A 25,402-nucleotide genomic window follows, 5' to 3' on the forward strand; every position below is an offset into this window, starting at 1 on the left:
AAAATGGGAGGAAAGTCTACTTTAAAAGAAATCATTAAATGGAAATATGCAACCCGCAATGTAATTGGTAGTTTTAAATCTGCCAAATGTTCTGTATGACAAGAAAACAAGTTGGCCTAATCACTGATGCATAGCATTTGCTGTTAGAAACGTTTTCCCAATATCTCTAGCATTTTTCCATTCATTTAAAAGCTTAAAACATAACAAAGCATAACAATAATACTGACTTGTTGATTTGGTGCCCAAAAGAGCCACAATACCATGTTAAAATATGTACTGTTTAACTTTCCCCCCTGAACCTTTCACTAATACCCAAACCTCTCCAACAAAAACAGAACATTTTTTTTTTTAGAAAGCATTTTTATATATTTGAGATTGTTTAAGTGTCAAATGCAACTGATCCATAATACATAACGTTCCCATCTGCTTAACTACATTATGGTGAATACAGTAATTGTGATTTTTTTTTTTTTAGCTATCATTAAAACAATGCTAGTTGGTAGTGCGCACATTGTAAGCCAGATGATTTATGTCCATGCTATATAGAGTTAGAGCAATGTGTTCCCCTACAGCATGTAAACAGAATGCCCAATGTCAATTACAATCATTATGACATGCGGTAATTCATGCCATTTCACTGCATGTTGGGCCATATTTTCAAAGTGTTTCCTACATTCTTTAATTCATTAACTCTCAGTTTCTTTAAGGGGGAGGGATCATGTTAATATTACAAAATGAAAAACAAAACACATTGAGAGTGCTTAAGAGGATGTGAAATATAGAACAAACTTGTTGGATTGTAGATTTGAAAATTGATCAGGTGTTTTACCTCTTTAAAGACTAGAGTAAACACTTTGAAAATACAGCCTGTAGTCTTTCACTGTGGTTCTTGACTTTTCACAACTAAAATGTTGTGTTTTTTTTTTGTGAAATGGCTTACAAGAATAATGCTTTATTAACTGCATAAATACTTATAAAAAAAAATTAGAAATCTGCATGTGTAGGATTAACAGTCAAACTCTGGCTTTCAGAAACAGCTTTGTGCTCATTCTTAACATCATGGTCAAATCTCACACATCTAATGTGCAGCTTCAATGCATGCAATAGCAATTCTATTAGCCTTTTACACCATCATCTTCAGTACATTTAATAAACAATTCCAATCCTTACATTTTGGTATATGCAGTTATTTTTTTTAAGCTAATACTTTAAAAGAAAATGACACTGGAAGCTGTCATGTAAATGAATAAAATTGCTGGTATAGGCACTTTTTTTTTTTTTTTTTTTTAAATCTGGACAGGGTCATGAAACTTAAAAAAAAAAACCAAAACAATATATTATATATATATATATATATATATATATATATATATATATATATATATATATATATATATATATATATATAATTTAACTTGTTATATATGAATAATTTCAAAGTAATAATAGCAAGCAGCTCATCTATTCTGCATCCCCTTTAGACGACACACTCTTATGCATGAGTGCAGAGCTACAGGGGCTTTCACAAAGCTTTTACAGCTATTTAAAGGCTATTTATTGCCAGTGTTTTTATGGTCATATTAATGAAACCATGTTTGGCTTATTTAACAACACTATCAAAGTTAATTGCATATCAAACTTAATTTTATTATGAAATATCTAATTTAATTCAGGAGTATAAATTTGTGAATGATGCCCGTAGTGTCCCGATCTCTCGTCTGTGTTTTGGTTCTGCTGCTGCTTTTAAATAAAAGAAATAAACAACACACTGAAATTCTAAAGCCAGCGTGTTTTAAACATTCTCTCCCTCACCATGATGAGCATGAAAATGACAGTGGTTTTAATGAAACCAGAAAGGGATGACAAATGACAAACAGCAGCAGTGAAAACTGTAATGCAAAACACAGCCCCATAATTAAGACTAATGGCTTTGAGCAGTCTGTGCTGTGTGGACCATCATGACCTTGTACTTTTGGCTGTCATGCAACTGACTAGCACCTTGGTTAAAAATGGTATAAAGCACCTCAAAGACCCTGTCCAGAGCAGAAACAGTATTAAAAGTGATGTTTGAGCAGCACCTTGGCAGTACTAACTTGGTTAGTTTTAGCTATTTGCATAGGCTGCATGAAGGAGACCGCCTTCATCATGCAAGCACTGTCGTCCTTGCTGCAGAAATAGAGGCACACATCGACAGAAAGCACAGCGTCTGGTGTTTGTGCGCTTGCTGGGACAGTTACAGATATTACTAGCGGCCTCGAAAGGTCCACAATGTCACCGTACACACACTGTCCTTGAAGAAACCATTCACTGCCTGAAGGAACAGAGAGAGAAAAGAATGCATTTAAAAAGTGGCTTAACATTATTATTAATCTTTGCTGCTAAATGCAAGGTATATAATAGTTTTATCTACAGTGATATTTAGGGTAGAATTACTACAGTGGAATTGAATTTGAATATTACAAAGTCCCAGTCATAAAATACAAAGACTGATGTCCTCCAGGTACATTTGTGCAAGTGCTAGACTGATATTCCACATTTGATTTACAAGACCACCCATGCTGTGCTGTTTATTACTGCCTCAAATTTTACTCTTTCAACCTAATGTGTGTATTCAAGTTCCCCAGTGGCTAAAGAAAGCTGTACAGCAAGCACTCTGTCTCTGATAATGTGCTGTAGCTGGTAAAGCAAGAAACCATAAATGCTACTAACAGGGGAATTCCCTTTCCAGACAAACAGATGAGCCCTCAAAATGTATTAAAAGACAACTTCGGAACTTTTTAATAATTACACTTCACAAATTTGGGTTTGGTGACCAATTTATAAAATGGATACAAATCATATACTCAAGCGAGAGATTCTGTGCGCACCAATAATAACATTTCTCGCTCCTTTCCACTCCAAAGAGGCACGCGTATCCACTTTCTCCTCTTATTTGCCCTTAGTATAGAACCCCTGGCAGAGGCAGTAAGATCTTCTCAAAACAATGAAGAATACGGTGCGATGTCTGGATACCGAATAAATATGAACAAAACAGTAGCTATGATGGCTTTTGGGCCAATACTTAATGGCATTAGAGAAAACTATCCCTGTCGATGGACTTCCTCAAATATTCGCCATCTAGGTGTTGCTATAAACTCCAAATTATGATAAATTACATGCGGCTAACTTTCCTACAACATTAGGTAAAATTTGTGAAGACATAGAACTATGGATGCCACTGCCTCTTTCATTAGCAGGTCGCATACCTCCAGTCAAAATGAACATCGTTCCATGTCTTACATCTATTCTTAATGCTTCCAGTTAAAATTCCAGTCAAAGCCCTAACTCTGCTTGATCAAAATATATCCAAATAAAAAAGCATATATAAGTTACAAAAAATTACAGCTACCAAAAACATCTGGAGAGCTTGGTCTCCCTAACTTTAAAACTCTGTAACTAAGCTGCGCAGCTCTATTATACGGCTGCCTGGATTAGACAACCTAAGGAAGGACTCGTTATAGTTAGAAATTGAAAAAAAATTGTCGGCCAATACCATTAAATTACTTCCCATTTATAAATAACCCCCAATCAAAAGACAGGATTAAAGATAACCCTGTTATAATGCATGCACTTAGAACCTGGCAAGGAGTGGGGCATCAGTATACATTTTGTGGAAATTTCTCTAGACATTCACCTATATCACAGTTCAAACTTTCTCCCAGACTCGGGGATTTAAGGAATGAGAAGATGGAGGAATCTGTAGAATTAAACATTGTTAAAGTTAACTCTTCTGGCTATTTGCAGATCAGATATTTTATAACTAAGAATGGGTTGATACAGAAAATACAAGAGCCTATTACTCCTATTGATGAGCTAATTGAATCACTTTATCGAACAACAAAAGACAGAGGTATCACTTCTAATCTGTATTACATCTTTCTTAAAATGCAACCTGCAAATACAGATAACAACATCAGGATAGACTGGGTGACTGATCTGCAGAAACCAATATCAGAGGAGGTATGGGAGAATGTGTGGAAAATAGCCCACTCAGCCACTACCTGTAATAGAACTAGAGAGTTTCATTTAAAATTAATTAATCGTTTTTATAACTTAATAAAAAAAAAAAATACCCTCCATGTGTGGACAAGTAGGCACAATGTCTCATATTTGGGGACTGCTCAAAGATACAGCCATTCTGGATTCAAATCCAGCAAACAATACAGAACATTACTCAAATCACTATTCCTCTGGACCCCTTATATGTGCTGCTTGGACTTGCCCCTCCTAATACTTTAACCTTAAACACTAATAAACTGATTGGTTACCTCTTGGCTGCAGAAAGAAAATGCATAACAAAATGCTGACCGGGTGCCCTCAACAGCCATGTGGCTGGGACTTTGTGGGGAATTAGCTGATATGGAGAAAATTAAAGCCAAACTACAAAATCGACATGACAAATATCTGTCTATGTGGTCACAATTGTTACACTATTGCACTGAATTGGTGAAACAACCTCAGGGCTAATATGATGGGATTCGGTGAAGTAATTACCTTGTTGTATACTACCTGCTTGGATATGTTTTAGAATTGCAAAAAATACACTCTGCATTGTTTTGTTTGATCCAATATATAATTTATACTGGGTACCTATGTATACGCTATGTCATAACTTCAGAAATGTACTCCTGTTCAATAATTAATGTCAAAACTTCCATACTGATGGATTGTGTTGCTCGTCAATAAATACAAAGTTTAAATCCACTACATTAATATATAGTTAAAGATCAGTATACACCTACCACTGTGTAAATAAAATAACTGCTTTCTTAAAAAATAGTAATTATGGGGGATATTTTTATTATTTTATATTTTTTATTATTTTCTCCCCAATTTGAAATGCCCAATTATTTTTTAGGCTCAGCTCACCGTTACCACCCCTGCGCTGACTCGGGAGGGGCGAAGATGAACACACGCTGTCCTCCGAAGCGTGTGCCGTCAGCCGCCCGCTTCTTTACACACTGCGAACTCACCGTGCAGCCGCCTCAGAGTTGCAGCGTCGGAGGACAACGCAGCTCTGGGCAGCTTACAGGCAAGCCCGCAGGCGCCTGGCCAGACTACAGGGGTTGCTGGTGCGCGGTGAGCCGAAGACACCCTGGCCGACCTAACCCTCCCTCCCCCCGGGCGACGCTTGGCCAATTGAGCGCCGCCCCCTGGAAGCTCCCGTCCACGGTCGGCTGTGGAATAGCCTGGACTTGAACTTGCGACGTCCAGGCTATAGAGCGCATCCTGCACTCTAGCGAGTGCTTTTACTGGATGCGCCACTCGGGAGCCCCAGGTATCCTTTAATTTATGGTTACTTGTCAATCAAACAACTGGCTATTATTGCTATTTGCTAAAGATAAGACATCCGCTTATTTTAGGCTGAAATACAGTACATTCTCTCTGCTTCAATATTTTCTAACTGGCACACTTTGATATTCTTTATTAGAGTAGATAATAAAGAAAACCCGCCAGCACACAGCAATAAGTATACAAGAACACTGGGCTTCACAGAGAGAGTGATGACGAAGGCTTGGTTACTGTACCTTCTGCTGCGAGAGCCCAGTAACTTGGTGCCCCTTCCGTCAGTTGTGTCCCTCCTGGGAGTGTCACGGCAAGCTCAAGCTGAAGAATCTGCCCTGAGGACACTGTTAAAGGAGACATCGGAACCTGGGGAGAGGACTTAGGCAGCTTGGGCAGCTTTCTTTGAGCTGGAAATGAACTGTCTAATTCAACGAATGCATCTTCAATGGTAACAGGAAGCTGCAAAACAAACAAAAAATAAACACAAATCCAAAAGACAAAATGTAAGTAACTGAGGTCATTTGTTGCCATCATTGTTAACCCTGGTTAAACTACGTGTTATGTTTGTGATCGCTGCTTCAAACTGAAATGACTGCGCTTTCTTTAAAGACCTTTATTGTTTTGTGTTTTTTTTTTCTTCTCACATTTCTTCCTGTTCTGCATGCAATGCAAGTTACTGTAATGCCTTTCTTTATGAAAGAAGTTTCCCTTACCACAGACACTGTTTGGGTCTCTAAATCCAGAACTTTAATGTGATGGTTGTTGCTGTCTGCTACGTACAGCACCCTCCCATTCTCTCCAACAGCAAGCCCACCCGGCTCATTGAAGGCAGCCCGAGTGAAGGCAGGCCCCAGTGCATTGCTGGCTTCTCCAGTGCCTGCTATCGTGGCACACTGTTTTGTTTTAGGTTCTACAACTTTAATCTATGAAGGAAAACAGAAGAGTAACACACATTAGCAAAGCAGATCACCAATACAGTTACATGGTCATGAGATTTATTTATTTTTTGTGTTGTTATTATACAGAGAGCAGGAACAGCAGTAGTACTTTGCTCTGCACAAATGCAGTGCTTTTAGAAAACAGTTATTTATATCGATTTTATTTAAAAGATAGGTACAGTATATACTCACTGCAAGAATGGTATACAATACATGGAAATGCATCACTTGCAAGGTGTATCTAATGTATACGGTTTATAAAATGATTCGGAAATATAATAGGATTGAGAAATGTTTACTACCGCACAGATTTATTTCTCACCTTGTGGTTGTAGGAGTCTGCTACATAAAGCAAACCTTTCTGCTTGTTCCAAGCTACACCCAGTGGGTGCTGTAGCTTTGCATTTATCCCTGCTCCATCCACATCGCCAAATGCAAACAAATTCTGAAAAAGAGAGGAAAAAAAATATTGGTGTCTAAATCTGACCTTTTTTTTTTTTAATGTTTTAATGAACTGTTTAAAATGCTGGAGCAAAGTCCTAAGAGAATTCTGTCAGTTTACGGCTCTGATAATAATGAATTACCTTGGCACAGCAGTCCACGTATCCTCACAGTGAAGATTTTGAAGAGAAACCATCATACTAAAATCCTACTCAGACATAAACGTTGTATTGCTTCACCTTATTAATACCACCATGTAGTCACTGTTGCAGAGCAATGCAATATCTATGTAGCTTTTCTATTTAATCATTATTTTTATAATTTGATTATTCAATAAGAACGAGTTCAGTCCTACTACCTACAAACCTGATTACTTTGAAGCACAGCTATTCTGTGGGAAAGTCATTTAAAAGTGGTAGAATGAGGAAGTGGCTAAGTTATAAAAGCAGCCTTGTAGTTGATGTTGTCTACAAAAATGTAATTGCATGAAGTAGATGGTTCTTCTACTGTGTTAAACAAAAGCCCCAATACAGAAACCCTAGATCATTGAATAGCTGCACAATTTGGATACTCATTGCAGCTGATTAGATGCAAGACATAGCATTCATAAACTTGGATTAAATGAATACCATTGGATCATTTCGTTGGTCACATACAGGTGTAAGCAGTTGTGTAACAAAACATGCACATCATGATAGAACTCTGTTGCCCAGACTATGACCCTGCACAGCAATTTTAATCATGGAAAGCTGGTTACCAGCCATCTCTGGTAAAAGCCAAAAGGTTTTTATAGAACTGTTATCTTTTAAAAACGTTCAGAACAAACTAGGAATGGGGCGTTTGTGAACAAAAACAAAGCATCCCTGCGGGCGCACTGTGAGGGGAATGGCATCGCTGACAGAATGGTTTGTAAGCATGAAGTAAAATGGATATGTGAAGAAACAAGCAGTGATTATAAGTAAATAAGTACGCATTGTTTAATCATATACAAACCGCCGAGATACTCTATTCATAATTTGTTTGTTTTTTTGATTTACAAACCATTACATTAGAAATTCAATTCCCCTTGCTTTATGCCTCTGGGGATGCTTTGTTCTCAAAAAAAAAAAAAAAAAAAAAAAAAAAAAAAATCAGTAGATAAACCAAGAGCCACCTTCGCATTGTCCAGTAGCACTGAAAGAAACACAGTCATAGAACGTTTCAGCAAGTCTAATGATTGTCAAATCCCATTCATTCTCAGTATTAACAGAATTGAGTTCATATTACCAGTGGATCTCTCTCTCCCCCTACAAGATGCTTCACTGCTCCCTCCTTCAGAGACATTGTCCGTACAGTGCTGCTCTCAGTGTCCGCGATGAAGACACAGCTCCAGGGCTCTTCTTGGGCTACAGACAGGCCGGAGGGCTGAGCAAAGCCTGCTTTATGAGGGTAGGAATTGTTTCGATTTTCTTCATTCCCACTGCCTGCAAACCGAATGCAGGTCCCTTTCTTTACCACACTGGAAAGCAAATCAATTTAACAGAATACAAATGTGTTTCTTTTGTTGTTCCTATTACTTGTAGAAAAAAAGTTTATATATCATTTTAGTGAATGCGAGAAATGAATAACCTACTGAAGGTCGGGTTAACTGTATGACTCATATTTTAATCATATTTTAATCATATTTGCAAGAGCTTCTCTTCTCACCATCCTTTTGGAAGGCTTCCATCCTCAAGGAACAGAGCCCAGATCTGATGAGTACCAGCCATTGCAATCCACAGAACATTGTCCTCATTACTGCCTGCAATTTAATATATTAACAGCATGTCAGAAAGGGCCAGGGCACCATGAGGCTGTCTGTATTGCACACTAGCAATTTAGATTTAATACTTTCTAAAACCAGATGCTAAGGATGCTCAAGATCTTCACTGCATTGTAATAAACATATTTTTTGTTCCTCGTATGCTTTATAGTAAAGTCTTCTTCCTTCGGTATGAATCCATAAAAGAAAGAAAAGAATATTCATACTGTCATCGTTTTAATGTAACATGCACCCCATGTATTACATATACAAATGGGCTGTCCTAGGTTCAACCTTTTGTATAAAATATGAATCGCTTGCATACTAGCCTTTCAAAAACAACAACGTAAAGCGTTCAAAAGATAATTTATCTTTGCTTTGAACATACAAAGTTAAAGGAAGGTCATATTTTTCATTTGTGGGGACAAAAATAAAAAGATACAGTTAACCTACTCCAACCAGTCTGGTTTAAAATAGAGGTGGCACAACATTTTAAAGCAGCTTTCTGTGTGTTCTCTAAATCAGTCCCCTATTCACACTGAACACGCAACTCCACTAGAATGCTGTATTTCACCTACAGATCTAAAGACAATTACACATGTTGTTGGTGTTGTCTCTTTGCAAGGCACGGTTAATTTAATTGCATCCACTCACCCTTGTGAGGAAACTAGTTTTGAGATTTAAAACAGATTTTTTTTGGTGGTAAAATAAATACATTAAAATGGAACATGTTTAAATGAACATGAAATGTAGCCATGGATGTTTACCTAATGTGAAATACATGTGACAAGCAACTTGGTGTTGCTAGCTCTGAAATTAACCTCCCAAAGTTATTCATTTGAGGGCGTCATTCACTTCACTTGAATATTTTTCCAGAAAGAGAAAAACCAAAATGATATTTTTTTTTTCTACTGTGCAAGAAACACAGCCCCAGGAGTATTTTCATTTAATGAAGGTTCTGCGATTGTGTCAGTTTTCATAGGAATTGTAAACTGCCTGTATACGTTTATGGAGTTCTCTCACTTACTAAAGGCTCATCTGTTCATTTAGAAAAAGCTACTGTACAATACTAGTAAAAGAATGTACTTTATAAACATCAGTTCTCATTGAGAACAATTTGAAGTCAAAATGCTGATCTCCTCTGAAGCTATTAACACTTGACCCGATATTTGTATTGGCATCTCATCTTTAAAAACTTTAACCCTTTTAATCTGAATATAACTGCAGGTGTCCTGGTAGTTAATACCAGATTTAGTTTCCAGTTGATTGTTTGTACCAATGACTGCCCCCTGTAGTTCTATCTTAATAAAACATGCAGTCAGAACTGCATACTGTAGGCTCCACCGGCAACGAGATAGCTGATAATATTTTGGAAATTTGAGAGTTAATTTTTTTTTCTGTGTAACTCAGTGGTAAATGTTTTTTAAATGATCATTTCAAAAGTGCTACATACTGTACAAGCTGTGGAGAAACAATGTTTAATGCAACTGAAAAAAAAAAATAGACTTGCCCTAATGGTAAACAAACCAAGCTTGAAGAGATCTGCACGATAGCTCTTAAACACAATCACTGCAACTATCAAACAGCCGTGGTTCAAAGAAAGAAAGAAAAAAACAACTCCTTTGCAACCTAGTCCAATTAGTATTAATATCTCAGCTGATCTGAGAAATAGCAAAAGCTCAGAATAGATTGCAACAGATGCTGGTCCATAACCATATTCAGTAAAGATTGTTCAGCCTAAATCACAAAAGAATGCAATTCAATTCAAAAACACAACCCAAATGAAAGAAATGCAGAGGAACAATCCTCTTCTATGGCAGGAAAAACACACTTATGTTTTGTTCAATGCCAAGAAAAATAAGCAACTCAGTGTTGATTAAAAGTAGAGACCCCTGAATCGTTCGATCCCAGAATCTAAGGAGTGGATTAAAGTAACTTGGTATGTTATTTAACATACACTTTAAGGGTCCTCAAAATGGCACATTTGTTCAATGATTAAAATATATGATTTTACTTTTTTTATGGAATTTGATCTCTAGCTTTATCTTTAATTATTCAAAAGCAGCAGGAAAAAAGGTTATAAGATATTCGGAAACTGGAAAGTAACCCCGCCATTTTTTTTTTGTTTATCTCTTAATGGTTTCAGCATATCATGGACTTTTAAATCTGATGGATTTATTAATTAATTAGGGGTTGCATAATCCCAATAAATACAACTCCGGTTTTAATAATTGATCATTTTCAGAGCAGCCCTTAAGACTAGGTTTCTGCGACACCTTAGTCAAGAAAAGATCATTTTTCAAAATCACCAAACTAAATAGCAGCTATTGTATTCTGGTCATTCTTTAGATGCTGGATGTTGACCCTGGTTAAGCTTTTTCAGATGTTTGTCATATTCTGATATTCTTCAAATCGCCTAACGTTTTTGGAAACTACAGCTTTCTTCTTTATAGTTAATTTATTTAAATACTACTACTAAATTATTATTTTAAAAACATACTGCATAATTTACATTTACCCAACATGTATTATTTTCCAGTTTGCATAGAAAGTGTTTTTCCTGATGCTGTAAATGCACTTGCTTGAAGCTTGCAGAAAACAAATGTATCCCTGCTGCAGAAAAAGCCTTTACCTCTCGTACAGTGGCAGATAATTACTGCAAAATGTGTTTATACAAAAAGGCCTGAATGCACTTTACTGCAGATGAAAAATCAACATTGCACTTCACTTGCATTTTACAAAATACTGCTAGAGTAGGAGGAAGTATTTGTATGCTCTAAATTCTTTAGCATTAACAGTTCTTTGGTGCCAGGTAAAGTACTGTCCCCATTATAGCTTACTAGACTTGACCACTTGCATACATTGTCTCTTTTGAAATGTGTTAAAATAAGTCTAAATATAACTTATTATACTGGATTAGCATGAACATTTAAGCAAATACATTTAGTTTGGTTTCACAGACCCTGATTTGAGCTAATCCTGGACAATCTAATGTTACCTTAGGTAAGGTAGTCCAAGATTAGTGCTGATCGGCACCAGTGAAACCAGCCAGACGTCTAAAAAGGATGTTCATGGCTAAGAACACATGTTGGCAGTCACTGGTTTTGGTGGTGTTAATGTGTCTTCTCTTCCCTGCACACAGCCCTTCCCAACACATTTTGTTTTTAAAACTGCAAGTTATAAATAATTGTCTTGCATAAAAGGGGTTTTGTCGTACTGAAGAGATTCAGCTGCAACGAAATTCTGCCTGAAGCCATACATTCAATTAAAACATGTCTGGAGTAAGTAGACACAAAGTAATATAAAAGTAACACTTCTATTAAGACTTTTGATGGGTTCAGTACATTTACATCAGATATTTTAGGAAAGTAGATAGAAGCTCACGATGATAAATTAGTTTTCACCGGTCACCATGACACCCTATGGTAATGTACAAATAAAAGTGATCTGTAATGCAGGCCTGCAGATATTAATCTGTCATCAACTTGTTCGGCATAACATCTATAAGTGCAATTCAACTATTAGAACGATGTGCCCTAGTCACAGAACTTTAAGAAAGGGTTGGTTTTACACTCATTTTGTTTTCTACGTATGTATTCTTTAGAAGTTATACATTGAAAAGATTAAAATGGGGAAAAGAAATACAGTATAGGATTTTACAAAACTGTGTGTGGGGGTGTGGAGTATTAAGATGCAGTTATCAGTAGTTGAAGGAACCCCTTGAGGTTTTATCCTCTTTCACAGAAGATTAGACAGAAGGAATGAGATAAAGGAATGGAAGGTATTCTGCATGTGATTAAGAGAGCCAAATAAATAAGTCATAAAATGTACCAACGTTTATTAATAAGAAATCTGCCTAGTAAAGCTCCTTATTTCTGTAATATCATGCTGGCAATTTTAGCTCATTCAACCAAAACAAAAATAAATAAATAATAATAAAATAAAACAAGCCTGCGTATGCCATCTGCTTTTTGAGACGTTGAAATGTGAACCCGTTTAACTCTTTCAACACTGCATACCTGTGAACGGGTCCAGAAAAGATAACTCCACATAAAATAGAGCCATACAACAAATCAAATATACTAATATATGTATCTATGCCCAAGCAGATCCTAATGGCTAGTTTCACAAACCCTGATTACAGTTCCACTACTTTGGACTACCTTTTTCAAAGATAATATTAGGTAGTCCAAGATGAGTGCTAATAATGAAACCAGCTATATAAATTGTTAATTAGTTATCCTAGAGTCTTTCTCTGAAGTTACTTGGTGCTGAATGCAAAGTTTGAGCCAGGAAACTCTAAATGCACCTGCAAATATCATCATTAATTGACAGCAAAATCCTTGCAACCACCACCAAAAGTGAAGTTTAAACATCAAGAATGTTTGTTATCCATAAAAGAAAGTTATGTCATGTAAAGATTGTTAATGCACATGACATTTCTTTCAACAGTCCTTTTTAAAGTGTCACAGTAGAAAGAAAGCAGCAAATGTATCAGTGCATTTTGGAACACCTTGTACTGAAGATTATCTTTATTAAACTACTGAGTGACCTAGTAAAAAACAACAATAATAATAATAATAATAATAATAATAATAATAATAATAATAATAATAATAATAATAATAATAAATAAAAACACACACAGCATTCCCATCTGTAAGACCTCCCTCAGTGCCTGAAGGTTGCTAACTTGTAATCTGATTGACTATGGAAAACCAAACTGGGTTGTGTAGATAAATCTGTTTCTAGTTCACAAAAGAAAGTAACAGATTACAGCACAGATTATAACATTCTTCCTATATATAGTAGCCACCACACCATGTGAAATTGAAATTGAACATCTCCCTCTCCATATTGTAACACTTGAAAGGGATGATAAGGGTAAAAAAAGAACACAGTAACCCCATTGTGCAAGCACATATTGAGGCCAGATGTGTCCCAATTCCTTTTAAACGTTACATTTATTTAAGTTCTAAAATCACTATGAATGCGCTCTTGTGTTCATGTCTGGGATTTATGCAGCGATCTATACAGTGTATAGAAAACTATCACCTAGCACATCCAAATGGTACCTACTTTGCAAACTTCAGCTTTGCAAGAATAGTCACAAAACATGTTGTTGCTGCATGGGCTTATTCTGCAAGTTTTATTCTGCAAAGGAGGAATAAACTCAGTGCATGTAAATGTACGGGCACCTCCACTGAAAGACAGTGCTATACAGTATATCCCATAACCAAAGATATCCATCCTCATTGTGAGATAAAGTATGGTCATTCCTCTCAAGTGGCTATAATTACACTCCATGCAGAAACATACAGAAGTATATTATATATATATATATATATATATATATACACACACACACACACACTACCGGTCAAAAGTTTTAGAACACCCCCATTTTTCCAGTTTTTATTGAAATTTAAGCAGTTCAAGTCCAGTGAATAACCTGAAATGGTACAAAGGTAAGCGGTAAACTGCCAGAGGTTAAAAAAAAAAGTTTAGGTTACCAAAAACTGAAAAATAATGTACATTTCAGAGTTATACAAAAAGGCCTTTTTCAGGGAACAAGTAATAGGTTAACAACTTACAGCTGTTCTGCAGCAATGGAAGTAAATTAAGCCTTGAAAGTTGATGCTAACAATTCCTACAGGTGTCCCAACTTTTGTTGATTACTTATAAACCCTCTGTCTGTATAAAAGCAGTGTTGGAACAGACTGTGTTACTACACCCTCTTAAGCATTATTTGGACAGTATTGTACTGCAGGAAGTAGTATATTGCTCTCATAATGGCGAGAAAAAGGCAATTAACAAAGGAAGACAGACAGACCATTATAACCCTTAAAAGTGTAGGTCTTTCCTTTAGAGAAATTGCAAAGAAAGCCAGTGAGTACAGTTTCCTACACCATCAAAAGGCACTTGGAAACTGGAGGAAACTCTGACAGGAAGAGGTCTGGCAGACCCAAAGCCACAACAGAATCAGAAGACAAGTTTCTGAGAGTCAACAGCTTGCGTGATAGGCGGCTCACAGGACAACAGCTTCAAGCACAGCTTAACACTGGTCGAAGTAAGCAAGTCTCAGTTTCAACTGTGAAGAGAAGACTTCGAGCTGCAGGTTTGACAGGTTGAGTGGCAGTAAGAAAGCCATTGCTAAGATGGCAAAATAAGAAAAAGAGGCTTGCCTGGGCCATGAAGCACCGCCAGTGGACTACTGAAGACTGGAAGAAGGTCTTATGGACCGATGAATCAAAATTTGAAATCTTCGGTTCATCACACAGGGTTTTTGTACGCCGTCGAGTAGGCAAAAGGATGGTTCCTCGGTGTGTGACACCAACTGTCAAACATGGAGGAGGAAGCGTGATGGTCTGGGGCTCTTTTGCTGGATCCAGAGTCGGCAACTTGCACAGAGTAAGTGGCACCCTGAACCAAAACTGCTACCACAGCTTTTTGCAGCGCCATGCAATACCCACTGGTATACGCCTAGTTGGTCAGGGGTTCATCCTACAGCAAGATAATGACCCAAAACATACCTCCAGGCTATGTCAGAACTACCTTAGAAGAAAAGAACAAGACGGTAGGCTTCAAATCACAGAATGGCCAGCACAGTCTCCAGACTTAAACCCCATCGAGCTGGTTTGGGATGAACTGGACAGAAGGGTGAAAGCAAAGCAACCTACAAGTGCAACACATTTGTGGGAACTTCTGCAACAGTGTTGGGAAGAACTTTCCGAACAATATTTGATTTCCATTGTAGAAAGAATGCCACGAGTGTGTTCGGCTGTTATATCTGCAAAAGGTGGCTACTTTGATGAGTCAAAAATTTAGATTAAATTTTGTTAAACAAAACGATTCCATGATTTCTTTTTTATCTCCAATTGTTTATTTGTTCTATGTTTTAATTTCAGAGTACATTGAGACATTAAACTGCGTAAATTTCAATATAAACTGGAAAAATGGAGGTGTTCTAAAACTTTTGACCAGTAGTGTATGTGTATATATATATATATATATATATATATATAATATATATATAAAACATGTACTGAATGTAATCTGGTTTATGAGGTAGAATACGTGATTACATGCCATTAACACAAATACACCAGGGATGGAAAGAAGACTTCCACTGCATAGCAGTTTAACCCTGTCCAGGTCTTCACTGTAAGGTTATATATTATTCAGAAGCATTTAGGCGTGGCTACCTGGAGTGGATCAAAGCGATATGCAAGGAGTCCAAGTTCCATGATCCAGGACAGAACAATACCTGCAGTGCCCAGAGCGAGGTCCCATGGAGAGCTGATTTGCTGCTTCAGCCCCGTTGCTCCACCTTCTTTGTCTGTGCCTTGGCTTCCAATGCCAGCTATAGTGCTGACCTTTTCCTCCAACAGATCAATCTGTGTATCCAACACAGCTGTAAGCATTCTTCAACTATTTTCAGCAAGAAGTGTGTTTACAACAACAACAACAAAAATAACTATACATCTCTTAGGTTTCAAAATATCATAATAAAATATAAAATCTACAATACAGATTAACTATTAAGTGACTCAGTCTTCACTTAGGAGTGTAAAAAAAAATGAAAAATAAAACACACAACAAAAAGAAACATGCAAACCCAGCTTGTGTGTGCCTGTGCCTGCAGTTTCACAGAGAAGACTGCACTGTACCTTTCGTATCAGGTGGTTCTCTGTATCCGCAACATAGATGGTGTCGTTCTTCATTGCAACTCCTTGAGGGGAGTGGAAAGCTGACTCAGCAAAGCTTCCATCTTTCCATCCACTTTTAGGTCCTTTAGATATAAAAGGAAATAGTTAGAACACCTGTGAGACAGAAACAATGTCATTATTATTATGTTTTTAACATAAAATCGGGTCAGCTCATAACCAGGGAAACATAACATACAGTATGCATGCAGGAACTCTGTTTCAATACACTAGATGGAGGAATTACTCTACTTTTTGGTCCAAGTATTCTCAACATGTAAAAACATCTCACGTCTTTGCAGGTCTGGTTTTAAACCTGGCAAGCTAGGTTATTATTACGCCATATGCTTGCTCTTGCCACACAAGGACTGACCACAGCTGTAAAGAAAGGTAAGTGTGTAAAGGAGAAAGTGCACTCAGTTCCCACCTGAAGGTTAAAAGCAGTGCCTAATAGGGGGAACTGCCTGTTTCTTTTACAGGAATCTACTGAATACAGAGCCTTAACTGGTTTTAATTTCAATGCATTCTACAAAATAAAATAAATACAGAACTGAAACAGTCTTACGTGTCAAAAATGGACTGCTGATTTCAACAACCAATTTAACCTCTCCCATTAGACTCTGTAGGGCACTAACAAATCCAGTTTTTAATGGCACAAGTCATCCATTTATTGTGATAAGTTCAAGCATTGCAGCACATTCTCTGGGCCTCTGCCACCTTATCAAGCAGTTCTGTACTTTAAGAATGTTTCTACAATGTGGAAATATGGAAGCCTAACATGAAATACTGTAATAACCCGACTAGATTTGCCTACCCCATACTGCAATGATGTCAGTCAAAAAACAGTGAAAGAGTTGAAAGTGAATCTACTGAGACTCCATGTAAAGTGTCTTCCATAATATTCTTATCTTTTTTTTTTAACGATGCGCTTGAAAAGCAGCTAAATAAAGTAAATACGAACTGCAAGATAACTTTATGAATTTCTCTCAAATTTAAGAACAGATAATGAGTGCAGTCTTACCTCCAATAGAGTGAAGCAGTTGTCCATTTTTTCTGACAAGCAGAATCCTGTGATGCCCAGTGTCTGCGATGACCAGTCTATTTCCAGAGCTGTCAGTTGTTACTTTACTGGGAAATGACAGTATGGAGGGAGGGAGAGCATCCCTGTACAGCTTGATTCCTATGCTGTTATTTTTCACTTCACCTTTCCCTGTGTAGAACTTTAAGGCAGCTGCAGTAAATAAAAATAACTTCTCTTTGTTCCCCTCTCCAACCAGAGAGAAGAGCATGTTCCCTCGTGGTCCCAAGATGACCAGTGTTGGCCAGCAGGACACTTCAAGCTCCTGCCAAAGCTTAGCATCAGCATCATTGACCACTGGGTGAGTAATGTTGTAACGAAGGACGGCGCTTTTAATGTTCTCCAAGACCTTCTCATTCGGGAATTTAGCAGAATGAACACCAACAACAACCAGTCCATCTAAAGAAAAAAAAGTTAAAAGTAAAATAACTTAATTATCAGGAAAGTTCTGTACAACATAACCAATGCCCACTACTCTATTACATTATGAATGCTATAATGTTAAGGCTGTTTCTCAAACAGTAAATGCAGTTTGTATGGTCTGTATATGGCATCCGTAACCAAATGAGTAACTGACTGCTTAAAACAGGCGCCCATAGCTTAGAGTTAATACATTCTTTTCTTTTATCAGCCAGATTTAAAAGCTTTTGCTTTAGACTAGAACAAATGTTCCTATGAAAAGAAAAGCATTCTCTTTTTATGTTTAATTATAAAGTGTACATTTAAATGTATTTAAAAATCAGTGCAAAAAACCTAAGTTAACATGGCTCATAAGCTTTTAAGTTTTGGAAACTAATATATTCAAATTGAGTCTGTCAAACAGCTTTAAAATCAGAAGTCTAATTGCTATTCTAGATTTATTGGATTTTGAGTGATGATATCTTTACAATTACGCTGTGATGTTCAGGCTTAATTTATCATTGTTCATTACAAGGTTTATTTGCTGTCAACTTGCATCAGATATTTATTAAAAAAAAAAAAAAAAAAAAAAACATGGAATGAAACAAATTGTGGCAAGCTGGCCTGAGCGGTGACGTCAGACCCGGAAGAAACACACAGCACTGCGAGTGAAATGAAGGGCATGCCCTGTCGTGCCGGTTTATAAATGAACAAATAAAACAGATGCACAAAACAAAACAGCACAATGGCCAAACAAAACACAAACACGTATCGTGCTAGTTTAAACTAGCACGCGCAGCAATTCTTTATGTTTATATTTTATTTATTTCTCTCCTCTCTCGCTCTCCACTCACTGAACACCCAACCCCGAGTGAGTGAAACACTGCCTCTTTTATGCAGCTCGAGACTCCATTGCTAATCAATCATTACATATACTCAACATTCACACGCCACATACAACATAAAACACAATAATACGCAAAGGGCTGGGGCACCCCGCCACACAAATGTACACAATATTCTTTTATCCTCCTCCTGGTGAAAGGTTTCCTTCAAGGTCGACTCTCCTATATTGTCTAGAGAATAAATGCAGTATTTTCAAGGGCAGGGAACTGAACCATAGCAACCCGACTCAGACCAGTGCTGCGTTACTTACACCAAATTTAAAGAAACTCTTGTTACCATATATACACATGTAATCTGTTACCATATGTACCATGTACACTGGGACAGTCCAGGCTTTTCAACTTGCACCCCAGTGCATTCTGGTAGGTTTTTACCTGTACCTTTCACAGCAGGCCTACACTTGCCAGAATGTATTCGGGTGCTGGTTGAAAAGCCTGAACTGTCCTAGTGTAGATGGAGTCATATGGTAACTCGTCTAGTTAAAGCAAATCAACTCTGGTGTATAGGGCGAGCCATACAAGCGTGATTCAAATCTTGTTCGCTCCAAGTTGCCGTTCTTCACTGGAGGCCCAAAGGGAGCTCTGCATTGGCCTCTGTAGTCCCGCAGGTCAGGAGGAAAATCAGTTTGGGTTTGCTAACCTCACTGAGTTTAGCAACCTCTACTGGCCAGTCACCCAACAAGTCCAGGCTGAGACTTTATACAGCCAGCCTCGTCTCCTGGGTTCTAAAGTTTCTACACATTAATTCAATTCTATGATTGTGTGGTGGAAGATATTATTATGGATATACGGTACATATAGCACAACTAACATTCCATAACAGGTTCCATAATTAAAACTGAAAAATGTGCTGCAAATCTAATTTAAAATATTCAGTTAAGGAAACCTTCATCAACAGACAATATCCAACTACAATGGGATACATATTGTACTTAAAACAAGGTTTAAATTGATCCACAGTGGTTAACAGGCATAAAGCTGAAGACATTTTTGACAGCCCCACAGATATTGTACTAGTCAACATCTAGCTTAATTTGTAAAGCAGCTTTAGCAGCATAAAATAGTATTACTTAATCACACCGGCCAGCCAAGCAAATAAGTACAGGAAACAACTGGAATACATCGAGACACAGTACATGTAAGCCATCACGTAAAGCGACTGGCTTTCATTCAAGCAGTCCCCCATCAAGATGTTATAACGTTCTTCAACCTGGCCCATACCTGCGTGCAGCACTATGATTAATGCATGCACATGTACCAACGGCACCATTAATGACTTCAGTAATGGACATTCTTTACTAACCACCTGTAATTGTATAGTGCTGATTTTTAAAAACAATTTATGAAAATTGTACCAAGCTAAAGACTTTAATAGTTTCAGTGAGATATGGCGAGTAGGGTGTCTGAATCCAAGTTCGCTTTGAAGCATTTTAACTGCATTTTACTGTCAGATACATGGCCAGCACACGGTTCTGAAACTTGTGTGTTTTCTGTTCTATTTCTTTCATATTTCCTCCCGAGGCCTGAAAACGTTAACAGTGCTACAGAAGAGTAATGCTGTATGAAAGTGTAGAACAGTAATTCACAGAGCCCTGGGTGGCATTCCCCCTTGGAAAAGCACTTATGTTGTACTCAAGTACTGGCAAAATATGTGCTGCATCCATCTACTTGAACACTAAGGCCATTTAAGTTTTATTCCACTGGAGAAAAGTTTGTGAGAGGAAAGACCTCAAATTATTTCAAACCAGGTGAATCATTGTTTAGTAGCAAAAGACCTCTCTGACTAAAGATTTAATTGTTTAGGCTATACATTCCTTTTAATTTAGTCAAAACCAAAACAGTGCATTAATGAGCCTTCAGGTCACAGGTCACAATAACCTCACATTGAGACATTCTGTGAGTTACTGTATCTCCAGGCATTTCCACAAACAGTTGAAATAGATAAAGTAATGCAAGCGAGGCTAAAGATGTAGATGAAGATGAGCAAAAACTTTAGAAAGTATTCAATTTATTCTGATATGGAAAACAGCCTCAGTGCTCGAAGATGACATCATGTCTTAAAAACTGTGCGTGTTTATTTTACTTCTAAGGTCCGGTAACTCAGTTGAATTACTCCTCTTTGAATCAATCTTGCACTTGTGAAGCAAAACAGATTTTATTTGAAATGCAAGATAGATATAGGCCGTCGACTACTTTGAATTTAGTTTATTCGTATTCCTCTTGTACTGTGCGTCACATATAATATATGCAAAAGAATTCTGACTGTTCTCGTTAGATTCTTTTTTTCTTGGTGTGGGTACTGCAGTGCTTGAACACAAAGGAGCTTGTTTTACACAGAAAGCCCTGCTGTTTTCCAAAACTAAGCCCATTTACCTTTCACTGAAATTTTGCAAACACACAGAGTTCATGTCACCCTAAATCTACTTCAGATAAACTATAAAAACTGTCGGAAGCCACTGATGAATGCAACCTCAGTAAATACAGCCCTATGAATAGGCTGCTCAATGTGACTGATCATAAATTTGCTAATGAGCGCATTTATGTCCACGCATGACACAACATTAATTATGTAGTTATTTGGTCTCACCCATGAAAAAAAAAGTTTCATCCCTAAAAGAGATGGTATCATGCAGGTATTAATATAATTGTTAATATGTAGAGTGACTGGACAAGGCACTAGAAAAACTGAATTCAGAATTTAATTAAAAGTAAAAAATTAAACTGTGGTGGTGTATAAAATGAACGGTAATATTTTTTCGGTGATTGATCTCCTTTTTAATACGAGCCCCACAACACTGCAGACTGGTCTTGTGATTTGATTAATTTAATTTTATTATAGATTCAGTTTTCAGTCCTATTTCTCTGGTTTATATGAAATGTCAACTGTTCTTCTAAGACTTTTCTGTATTTTAGTCCCCCAGGGTTTGTATTATTTTATGAGGTTCGGAGTCCTTTGAGGGAAACTGCAAAAGTAATAAATGTATTATAATCCAGATGGCTGTTAGACCAATTACTCAATGTCTTGTGAAAAGCCATACCCAGTATGAAAAACCAAACAAACCAACAACAACATTAAGATGCTATGGATGGACAAAATATCCTGCAGAGTAGAATTGTTTTTCAGGCACTGGCACGTCTTGCAGTTGCACCAGTATATTTTATGGACTGTGGTTAACATACAGCTAGATCACCTGGGCATGCTGGACTCCACATGGCTTCCCTATCTATGGTCTCTTAACTACAATACATAGTTAAAACAACACACTGCTCAAATCAGCAATGTAATTCTTTGGCTCCTCAAAATCTATTCAGGGTTTAACAAGCATGCTTAACAACAGCCCCAGCTGTAAATTAAAAACTAAAGCTATCAATAAGATGAGGACCATGATACTGTATATGTGAACAGTATGCACAGAATAGTATAGAATAAGAAATATCAAATAAACGTTTCATCGTAATTTGATGAGCAATTTTCCATATATACTGTACATCCAAAAAAATAACTGTGATACAGATGGATGTACAAGTAGACTGAAACCCCCATTTATCCTTAGAATCGGATACTCTCAATAACTTATGCGAAATAATATTAACACCACGTTCCATGACAATTGGACACAGTTCTGCAGAGACAATAAAAGACTGAAGTGTGACTTGCATACAGACGTTAACATCTTAACTTGTCTAATTACTGTCTAGTTCTTTTGTTTTCCACTACGTGCCTGGCTTAGGTTCCCCTGTTAGGACACTGTTGTTGAAATTCTCAAGTGAATCAAACAGCAATTGCTCAACACAGTAGTTATGAAAGAGCGGGCACTCATCTAAACTATTTTTTCTTATGCGGTTCACCTCATATAAAGTCAGTGACTACTGCTGAGCCATTTTTGGTTCACTGATAATAGTAAATGCATATCTAACGGAATTTAAAACAGGCAGCTGCACACCACTTGGAATGTAAAAACAGAACGGCCAAAGATAAGCATTAGAGAAGTATCAGATAAAAGAGGTTAGCTGGAATGTCATTTCACAGATGATCCCATTTAAACTAAAGATAGTAAATGACAGCTGGAACATTTTCTATTAGCATGCTGGGTTAAATTAAGCAACTGAGCAACTGTATCACCCAGAGGTAAAAGGGTCATATAGGTCAATAGTTCAGCATATTCTGAGTTCTTGCATGTTTACCCTTCACATTATTGTCTATATTTTTGTTACCCTACCACTAAATTTGCTTGTGATTTAAAACAAGTTTATTTCTTAACTAACTTAAAGTTAAAAATCCCAGTAGTGCATCCACTGCTCTGCTCACTCCACTGGCTCCCGTTCACCGCACACATCCAGTTCAAGACTCTTGTACTCGCCTACCGATGCCTTGACCAGACTGCACCCAGCTACCTCCAGACCCTCATCTCTCCCTACACCCCCACCCGATCTCTCTGCTCTGCCTGCACTAGAAGACTGGCTGTACCTCCTTTACACTTCCCTGCCTCCAGAGCCCGCTCCTTCTCCACCCTCGCCCCGCAGAGATGGAACGACCTTCCTATGGATGTCAGGACTGCCCAGTCCCTGACCACCTTCCGGCGCCTCCTCAAGACTCACCTCTTCAGACAACTCCTGTAAAACTCAACTCTTCCCTTCTGGACAATATAGCACTCTGCCTTTAATGCACTTTAACCTGCACTTACCTGCTCCCTATTTTACTGTATTTAATCCTGCACTTAACCCAATCTGTAGTATTCTTTATTTCACCTGCACGTGTATCTAATCCTGATGTAACTATTAACTGTTATCTGCTCTTGAACTGCCCCGATATCAAATCGTACTGTGTTTTTTATTTGCTCTTATTAGGACTGAAGTCATTGTATTTTGTATCTTGCTCTTAATTGTACTGTAATTCTTGTATTTTTTGTATACAACTGTAATTCGCCCTGGGTAAGGGCGTCTGCTAAGAAATAAATAATAATAATAACTGCATTTGATAAAGCTAAAGCAAGCACTAGCCCTCAGTACTGCTCGTATCATAAGTGTACTCAAATCAGCAATGTAACTTGTGCTTTATACTGTATGTACAATAGTCTTCTTTCGGTTTTTCATTTGTATTACCTGTAGAATTAAAACAGAAAAGGTCATGTTTACGACGACTTGGCTCCCAGAACGGAGCATTCTTTTCCAGAATTATGATGTCATCATACTATACTTTTCTAGATTCTGGAAATGGAGAGGGTAGGCCAGTGGCAATCTGGTGCGTTCCATGGATCGAAATGCAGCATATCCAAGGGACAAACTGAATACTGAGACAGAAATACACTAACACCGAGGGAGGCACACCACACAGTTTGAGAACCCCTGTTCTAAAACAACAAAATGTTACCATGTATACAATATATTTTAAACTACTTCATCAGTCTGGTTCAGCACATAACCTTCTTTGCATCAGTGGAAGCTAAAATGTACTGTAGCTATTATTAAACCAATTAAAAAGGCAGCTATGCCTGTTCACTACTAATAAGTCATGATGTAGCTATGGAATAAAAACCTGGGAGCCCGGATACCTTTATCAGAATGCTCATGTTCCAGTTCATGAAGGTCAGGAAGCAGATGCATACAATTGATGCAGCAATAGGTGAAAAAATCCAACACAACCACTTTGCCGGAAAGGTGTTTTGACAGCGACAGCGGGCTCTTGGTGTTCAACCATTCTAATCCTGCAACAACAAGAACATTGGCATAAAGGATAGCACACTGGAACCCTACAAGAACATTACTGCACATCCTCAAAATCACAAGGGGCAACTTTTCAGTTACCCCCCCCCCCCCCCCCCCCCGTTCTGTTACAGAAGACTTGTGAATAACTAATTTTATTTCCACGTTTGTTTAGGTATACAGGTGTATATCTGTCGTTGCCAATACTGGGCCGCTCTAATGTACTACACTATCTCGCCGACCAATCTAAACGTATTTTTTTGCGGAACTCAACTGCACTGCAGCAGTCTTGCTTCGAAAAGGTTAGAAATACATGTCTCTATTTTGGTAAGAGTTCTCCACATGAATATGAGAAGATGTTACCTAACGCAGGCGTTACCAGCAAATTAGTTCGCTCTTCCTTCAACAGGTTCCCTGTGCTCTGTCTGTGGTGGCTATGCTTTTACCATGTCCTCGGTAACTTACCGTCTTCAAATTCAGGTACCTTCAAGTCCTGTCCCCTGCCGTCAAGCTTTTTCAGGTACTCGTGTACGAGTTTCTCTTTTTGTTCGGTGGAGACAGCGTCCTGCAGGGAGTGATCCAGCTGAGTCTGAACTGATAAGAGAGAGGAAAGGCTGCACCCAGCCGCCATGTTCACAACAACACACAGCGTTTAGGTAAATTAACGTGGCAGTCATTTGCACATTCAATACTAGCCACTAAACTAACACAATTGTTTACATATTAGAGGGTAAATAAATAATTCAATGTGCTAATAATTATTATTATATTAATACTGCTGTCGAATAGACCGGTTGAATCGCTTTTTTATTTATTTCGGTTTTCGGATTTACTGCACTGTTTTCTATTCACAGTTGCAGATTCCATTCTCCTTTGCTTGGTAGTACTGTAGTAAGAATTAGGGTATGTATGGGACGTTTCTCCTATTAATGTCATATCAATATTTAAAATATACAAATTAAGAACTCCCATACTTAATTTAAATAAATAAAACAAATTGAGTTTAATGGAATATGCTTAAATGAACGTGAGAACTGTGTTACTTATTATTGGCGGTAAGTTCAGTAGGGAGTGGTTTATCTGTACCTCATGTGTTAAAAAAATACATTTAGATTGTATTTCGCTTA

The 25,402-nt window shown here is 37.6% G+C and overlaps 1 protein-coding gene across 2 annotated transcripts; it reads right to left on the reverse strand.

The window, feature by feature from the left end:
- Nucleotides 1-406: 406 nt before the first annotated feature.
- LOC117414743 (NHL repeat-containing protein 2) lies at nucleotides 407-25,080 on the reverse strand. Of its 2 annotated transcripts, none has more exons than XM_034024521.3 (11): nucleotides 24,741-25,080; nucleotides 24,125-24,277; nucleotides 17,212-17,667; nucleotides 16,155-16,276; nucleotides 15,752-15,881; nucleotides 8,391-8,484; nucleotides 7,971-8,202; nucleotides 6,586-6,708; nucleotides 6,039-6,248; nucleotides 5,568-5,784; nucleotides 407-2,311 (listed from the first exon to the last, which is right to left on the reverse strand). In XM_034024521.3, exons 1-11 carry the CDS (start codon nucleotides 24,904-24,906, stop codon nucleotides 2,055-2,057), a joined length of 2,160 nt encoding a protein of 719 aa, XP_033880412.3. In that variant the 5' UTR covers nucleotides 24,907-25,080; the 3' UTR covers nucleotides 407-2,054. The 2 variants fall into 2 exon arrangements, with proteins under 2 accessions (XP_033880412.3, XP_033880413.3); XM_034024522.3 differs by having other exon boundaries at nucleotides 24,760-24,784.
- Between the last annotated feature and the right edge of the window lie 322 nt (nucleotides 25,081-25,402).

This window comes from Acipenser ruthenus, chromosome 7, assembly GCF_902713425.1.
Source record: "Acipenser ruthenus chromosome 7, fAciRut3.2 maternal haplotype, whole genome shotgun sequence".
Classification (NCBI taxonomy): Eukaryota; Metazoa; Chordata; class Actinopteri; order Acipenseriformes; family Acipenseridae; genus Acipenser; species Acipenser ruthenus.

Excerpts from the sequence above, each read along its gene's own strand:
- LOC117414743 (XM_034024521.3), bottom strand. The coding sequence starts at position 24,906 with ATGGCGGCTGGGTGCAGCCTTTCCTCTCTCTTATCAGTTCAGACTCAG. Across the intron at positions 24,278-24,740 it reads GGTACCTGAATTTGAAGACG|GATTAGAATGGTTGAACACC; the intron begins GTAAGTTACCGA and ends TTGTTGTTGCAG. Across the intron at positions 15,882-16,154 it reads AGAACCACCTGATACGAAAG|ATTGATCTGTTGGAGGAAAA; the intron begins GTACAGTGCAGT and ends TTGGATACACAG.